We start from the raw sequence: 7,018 nt of genomic DNA, 5'->3' as shown, positions 1-7,018 counted from the left end.
AGCAGGGGCACCTGCGCGCAAGGAAGACTTTCTCCTTCGCCGCTATCAGAACAGACCAAGTCAGGGCCAAGGGCGTCCGGGGCTGGGGGCCGGCAGCGGGGCCCCGACCTGCCCAGGGAGAGGGTGGAGGCACCTGACAGCGGGAGGACCTGCCAGGGCTGCCCGATAGCGGCGGCGTGATAACGCCTGCCGGGCTCCCCTGGGACCGGCTCCGCCATGCCGCTGACCTCTGACGAGGAGACTATAAAACCCCGGACTTTCTCCTCCTGCAGGAGGGCTTCCAGAAGCAGGGCCGATGGCAGCGCTGCAGGAGAAGAAGTCGTGCAGCCAGCGGATGGAGGAGTTCCAGCGCTACTGCTGGAACCCGGACACGGGCCAGATGCTGGGCCGGACGCTGTCCCGGTGGGGTCCGTGCCAGCGGGGACAGGGCAGGGGTGCTGAGGAGAGGACAGAGGGCCCCCCGCCAGCAGCATGTGGCTGGCGGTCCTGGTTCCCGGGCCCTGCCACCTCCCTCAGCAGATGACCCCATCTCAGCTCTAGTACCCCCAACACCCGGCCCTGCGGGAGGTACTGCTGAGGACGGGCCCCAAAGCTTCAGCCTCAGATTTGAGAACAGCGCTTTTAAAGCTTGTTCCTAAAACTCTAATTTTTAAAAGACTTTTCAGCCAAGGGCCCAGGGCTCCTGTCAGGGCCAGGAGAACATGCTGGAACTAGACGGGGGTGGTTGCATGGCCTGTGTGTGGGCACACTCGGTACCGGGGAGCCGCTCGCTTGACGGCATGGCTCGGTGGGTTTCCCGCGTGTCCTCCCAAGACACGCAGGGAGCCGGGTCTGCACTGCCTCTCCCGCAGTGTGGATCAGCCTGTACTACGTGGCCTTCTACGTGGTGATGACCGGGCTCTTCGCTCTGTGCCTCTACGTGCTCATGTGCACCATCGACCCGTACACACCGGACTATCAGGACCAGCTCAAGTCGCCAGGTACGGTGCGGCTCCGGACCCTGCCTCAGGGCCCAGACAGGCCGCCCAGGGGCCCCCTGCCCCTCTCCAGCGGCGCCAGGGCTTCGAGGGGTGCACCTGGGTGTGGACAACCTCAGCTTCGTCTGGGGAAGGTGACCCAGATCATAGTCTGGCCTTGGCTTTGGTTCCGGTTATTAAAACAGGTGTCTGTGCCAGAGACGGTCTCGACACGGTGACCTTACATGCTGCTAAGCACAGAGACCTCTGAAGGGGAGGCTCTACGAGCCCGGGAGGACTGTCGTCTCGGGGAGGACACCCCCGCACAGCTGCCGGGAGCCTAGTGGGGGACGGCGGGGGGACCAGCCTTACTGAGCCCCACTTCCGTGGGAGCATCTCGCTCCCTCGACAGCAGATTAAACCCAGAACGGTGTCCTGTGAGCACAGGGGCTGCCCTCCGTGTGGGGAAGGGGCTGAGGCAGCACCAAACGAGAGAAGTTCGTTGGTGACAGGGACACGCCAGGGCTCAGACCGGGAGGCGGCACTTCCAAGTCCTGGGAAGGGGTTTGGACCCAGACACGGCCAACCCAGGGTGACCACAAAAAACAAACAAAAAGTGAGGGAGGGAGGAGGAGGAATGAAGGAAGAAAAGCTTTTTCCAGCACAGCCGCTCAGTGCTTGTACCAGCATCCCTAACTCTGAGGAAGACACCGGGGTCAGGTGACGGCGGCAGGGCACTGTGGCCAGGAAGGGGCAAGGGGTCCAGCCACCCCCAAGGACCTTCTGTAAGTCGTCGTGACCCCAGAACACGCTACTGGGTGTCAACTTTTAGAACCAGCCAACGTGGAGGATTTCAATGTACCTTCAGAGCAGAACGTAACAGACGACAGACTTGAGAACGCACCACCTCAGAGTCTGTCCACCACCCAGGCAGGCAGGAGAGGCCAGAGCACCGTGGGGCTGCGGCCACCACTGGCGCCCACGTTCCAGGAGGAGATGAGGCCAGGGAGCAGGCTGGAGTGGGAGGCGGGAGGGGAGCAGGGTGCTGGCCGACCCCACAGCCAAAGGCCTGGATGCGGCCAGATTTGAGGTGCCACGCTCTCCCCCCAGGGGTGACCTTGCGGCCGGACGTCTATGGGGAGAAAGGCCTGGACATCTCCTACAATGTGTCTGACAACAGGACCTGGACGGAGCTGACGCGCACCCTCCACCGCTTCCTGGCGGGTAACGTGTAAAATGCACTGCAGTCCTGCCTCCTTCTCTGAGACACCCCCAGGGCAGCTGCAGCAGAGGCCATGCCCGCAGGTGCGTCTGTCCTGCAGGCTACTCGCCGGCGTCCCAGGACGGCAACATCGACTGCACGTCGGAGAAGTACTTCTTCCAGGAGCGCTTCCTGGCCCCGAACCACACCAAGTTCTCCTGCAAGTTCACAGCTGACATGCTGCAGAACTGCTCCGGCTCGCCGGACCCCACCTTCGGTTTCGCAGAAGGAAAGCCGTGCTTTATTATTAAGATGAACAGGGTGAGTGTCGGGGTTGGAGGTGGCCGTGGAGAGGAGGGGCCGGGAGGTGGGCTGGGACCGAGGCTACAGCTGCCCCGTCCCCTCTCCCCTCACCCCTCCCACACTGAAACTGCCATCCAAACACGTGTGCACAATGGCTGAAGAGAAGCCGGGCCGTGTGCAGGCCCTGGGAGGCACCTGGGACCTGGGGACCAGCCCAGCGCTGGGCGCTGAGAAAGGCTGACCATCAGAGCACAGTGGACCACAGCAGCACGTCCATGTGGACACGGGGACCAGGGGACAGGGAGAGGTGACATCTCTGTGGGGACCTGAGGAGGGTGGGGTCTGGTGGGGGATGGGAGATGACCTGGCTCCAGGCCGGCATCTGAGCACTATTGTTAATTTTCCTTTCTAAGAGGCCGGGGTGGGTGCAGTGCAAACGTGCTCACATAGGTGGAGGACGGGGCACACGGCGAGGCAGGTGCTGTCCTGGGCTCTGGGCACGAGCAGGAGCATGGAGGCTGCGACTTCAGGAGGCTGAGACCTGCGTGAATTGGGAGAGGCACACGCGGCCCCAGGAATCTGCGTGGACCCTCCCGAGCATGGCTTGGACCCTCCCATCCAGCTCTGCTGCTGCCCCGGTGGGGGGGGGGGGGCTCCTGGCTTTGAAGTAGGAGTAACACCCACAGGGTCCTTAGGACAGAAACCTGCCCCAGACCCTCCTCTGCACCCCGTCCTCACACCCACAGACGGGCGCAGAGGCCACGGCCAAGCTTTCCCTTCCAGATCGTCAAGTTCCTCCCGGGCAACAGCACGGCCCCCAGGGTGGACTGCGCATTCCTGGTGAGTGTGACCGGCCGGGAAGCCCACGGGAGAGCCCCCAACCCGTCAGGCTGAGCGCTCGGGTGTGCGAGCCGTCCCGGAGTGGCTTTACTGCGGGGAGAAGGACCCAGTGAGGGAAGCGCTGGACGTTGCTGTTCAAACAGCTTCGGGAGCAGCAAATCACTAACACGCTTCAGGATGCTGGTGGCAACTTAGAAAAACCAGCGCACTTCCACCGCACTCCTCTGTCCTTATTCACACGCTCACAAAAGCAGGCCCGATGACCCACGCTGCCCTTGCTGGGCAGAGTGTGTGCGTGGGCTGCCGAGAGCCGGCATTAATTCACTCCAGCTTTTCTCAAAACCGGTTTTTAAGCACAACATGGAAAACTAAATTTGTCTTCACCGCATGTTCTCTCAAGTGCGTTTCACAATTATGCCCTCAGCCAAGGCTCCAGGCTGCCAGCACGGACGCCCCCCGGGCATCACCAGCCCCGAAGCCTGCAGCCTACCCAGGCGCAGGTTCCTCTATTCGGTTTTCCTCTTCTACTTTTCTCGACCACACGCATAGGCCGACTTGAGATTGTAACAGACACCAAGGTCTCATTCCCCATTCTTGGACGAGCTCCAGCCGTCCAGCCGGCAGGCAGCCCGCCGACTCAGCGAAGGGAAGCAAACCCCACGGCAGCAGGCGGATCCGTCTCCAGCCGCGGCTAATTAGCTGGCCAGCCTCCCAGCTCCCATCCCAACGTTCTCAGCTCTGTCACCCTTTTTATCCCAAGAGGACTTAAAGTGGAAAAAAATACAAGCTCGATAAGTCACCAGGCCTTGCAGACTAACAAGTCACGGCCTTAGTGAAGAGTAGCTCTCGCTCACGCCAGCTGCACAAGGTGGCCACCTGCCCAGTGCACACATGCGGGTGCTCACACACACAAACGCACACAGAGACACGCGCACGGGTGCACACACCCGCGCGGACGTGCAGGCCCCTCCCTGCTCAGGCCGCGCCTCTCCGCCCCCAGGACGAGCACCCGCGCCAGGACGTGCCCCTGCAGGTGGCGTACTACCCGCCCAACGGCACCTTCAGCCTCCACTACTTCCCCTACTATGGGAAGAAAGCCCAGGTGGGTGCGCCCCTCCCCAGCAGCGGCTCCAGAGCCGCCTCAAACCCAGCAGTGAGCGACAGGGGAGAGCCACAACCGCGCCGCCTGTAAGAACGAGGCAAGGCGTGGCACAGCCCCCTGACCTCGCTCTCCAGGTGCTTCCAAACCCACACTCTCAAGAGTATCTGAAAATACATCATTCTTGTACAGAATAAATACCAAATCTGGTCTGTTACTTCCCAAGGGCCTCCCAACCCCTTTCAGACAACTGCCTCTTTCAAGTCATTTTCTCCAGATCTCTTGCTTTGCTCTCTGGTTTTCTTAATAGTAACTTTCATCTAATATAATTTGGAGGTGAATCCGCCATTGGTCTGTCCCCTCGAGGCAACTCTCCCCGTTTCTAGGCAAGGAGTCATTTTGTCCCAGGGCCTCCAGGGCCCACAGTGGGGCCAGCGAGCTGGGAGGTGCCCGCAGCTCTAGGGTCAGAGCGCCCCGCCCACGCCCACCAGGGTCCTGACCGACCATCTCCGTTTCAGCCCCACTACAGCAACCCTTTGGTTGCCGCCAAGCTTCTCAACGTCCCCAGGAACAGGGACGTTGTCATCGCATGCAAGGTCCTGGCAGAGCACGTGACCTTCGACAACCCCCATGACCCCTACGAAGGGAAGGTGGAGTTCAAGCTTAGAATCCAGAAGTGACGAGCAGGAGGCTGGCCCGGCCCGCGGGGGCACTCGCAGACCACCACCTCCTGGCCACCGGCTGCCACCACGCCCACCTCGCTGGAGCCGGCGCGGGGAGCAGACCGGCCTGTGCACCGCACTCTTGGCATTAGAATCAGACTAGGTCTCTACTCCTTTTTAGAGAGGGTTTGCAGTGCTGATAAAAACGTGGGGCCGACATGGTGACCCTAAGGCAGCAGCCGTCTGACCACCGAGACCCCGAGAGGACTTGTCCACCTGGACACCACTCTTCCTGCTGTAATTGGTTTTGTCTGTCTGTTACTATAGAGACTAGGGATGCACTGACGTGAAACACGGGGCTGTGGGCATTCTGGAGGCTTGCTTTAAAAAGTGCAATTCCTAAACTAAAAATCAAGTTTATTAAATTAAACTCACTCTTACTCTATAAAAAAGTAATGTCTTTCCTGATAAGGAGAAAGAACTGAAAAATCAAACACCTCTTTCTTTAAAACTTTCAATAGCAAGTCAGGGAAACCACAGGACAAAGCAGAACGGCTGTCACTTGAGAACACGCGGTTCCCGGGAGCAAGGGTGTCGCCAGCGCGGACGGACCCGAGCCCAGAGGCGGCCTCCCTTCCAACCTCCCGCCAGCCTCCAGGAGCATGAAGTCTGCAACGCTAACTCCTTGGAAAACACTGAGATGAGGACAATCCGTCCAGAGACAAACCTGCTCTCACCGAGGTCGCCTATTTTCACCCAAACTGGAGCTCGAGGCCCGGTGTCCTGACCCCAGACAAGCACCGGGGACACAGCCTGGGGCAGGCACCGGGCAGCACCCCACGGCTGCGGGACCCTGGGAGTGTGGGCGTCTCCACCACGTGAGAGCCCGGGGCAGATGCTCCTCCTTGCTGACCACCCCCCCGAGAGCCACTCAGAACCATCACATCAGGTCGGAAGTTAGGTCATCTCAGGTGTGCCATGACAAACGGCAGGTCAGAGGTCAGAGGTCTGGTCACCCAGAAGTGACACCGAGGCTGGGATGGGGCGGGGCGGGGCGCAGGTACCTGCAAACGAATGAGGCCAAGGGGCTGACCCAGGCCGGACCCACAGATCCCATCTCACAGGTAAGGACAGAGGCCAAGGAGGCCCGAGTCCCGGCATCTGAGGGGCTGCGCGTGCTTGGGGAGGGAAGGGTGTGTGAGATCTCGGTCCTGGAAGCACACAGACCACAAACCGCTCCTTGGGAAGAAGTTCTAGAATTTTCTGCCAAGTCGCTGTTAAATACATGGGACAATCAGCACCTGGGGGAGGGGTGGCACAGGCTCTGGGGTCAGGGGTCAGAGGCCAGAGGCCGAGGTTCAAGTCTGGAAGTTTCTCCTCCCCAGTGGAGATGAGCCATTTCGCCTCACACTGATGTCACCAAAGCACCAGGCACACGGCAGGCACTCGCTGGGCACACGGCAGGCACAGGCTGGGCTCACGCGGGGCACTCACTGGGCACACGGCAGGCACAGGCTGGGCTCACGCGGGGCACTCGCTGGGCACACGCGGGGCACTCACTGGGCACACGGCAGGCACAGGCTGGGCTCATGCGGGGCACTCGCTGGGCACACGGCAGGCACAGGCTGGGCTCACGCGGGGCACTCACTGGGCACATGGCAGGCACAGGCTGGGCTCACGCGGGGCACTCGCTGGGCACACGCGGGGCACTCACTGGGCACACGGCAGGCACAGGCTGGGCTCACGCGGGGCACCCACGTGCAGGTGCTGGCATCTCCAGGAGCCGCTGTGCCAACACCCAGTCAGTACTCGGCCCATTTAGCCACAGGCCCTCCTGTTAGAAACTCAGCACTCACTACCTTTAATGTTTCACTCCTTACAAAATGTGACCTTTATAAACACACACATCCCCACAGAGCACCACAGGGACACCGGGGGCCAAAGGGTGCAGGCGGGG

The 7,018-nt window shown here is 61.1% G+C and overlaps 1 protein-coding gene across 1 annotated transcript; it reads left to right on the top strand.

The window, feature by feature from the left end:
• The first annotated feature begins 283 nt into the window (after positions 1-283).
• Positions 284-5,501, top strand: ATP4B (ATPase H+/K+ transporting subunit beta). The gene is made up of 7 exons (XM_010952323.3): positions 284-407; positions 852-980; positions 2,067-2,180; positions 2,279-2,478; positions 3,244-3,300; positions 4,301-4,402; positions 4,918-5,501. The coding sequence occupies exons 1-7, from the start codon at positions 296-298 to the stop codon at positions 5,077-5,079; spliced, it is 876 nt and encodes a 291-aa protein (XP_010950625.1). The 5' UTR covers positions 284-295; the 3' UTR covers positions 5,080-5,501.
• Positions 5,502-7,018: the final 1,517 nt, after the last annotated feature.

The sequence above is a fragment of the Camelus bactrianus genome, chromosome 14 (assembly GCF_048773025.1).
Source record: "Camelus bactrianus isolate YW-2024 breed Bactrian camel chromosome 14, ASM4877302v1, whole genome shotgun sequence".
NCBI classification, from domain to species: Eukaryota; Metazoa; Chordata; class Mammalia; order Artiodactyla; family Camelidae; genus Camelus; species Camelus bactrianus.
The sequence above is the reverse complement of the archived record's forward strand: the minus strand, read 5'-3'. Positions and strand labels throughout refer to the sequence as shown.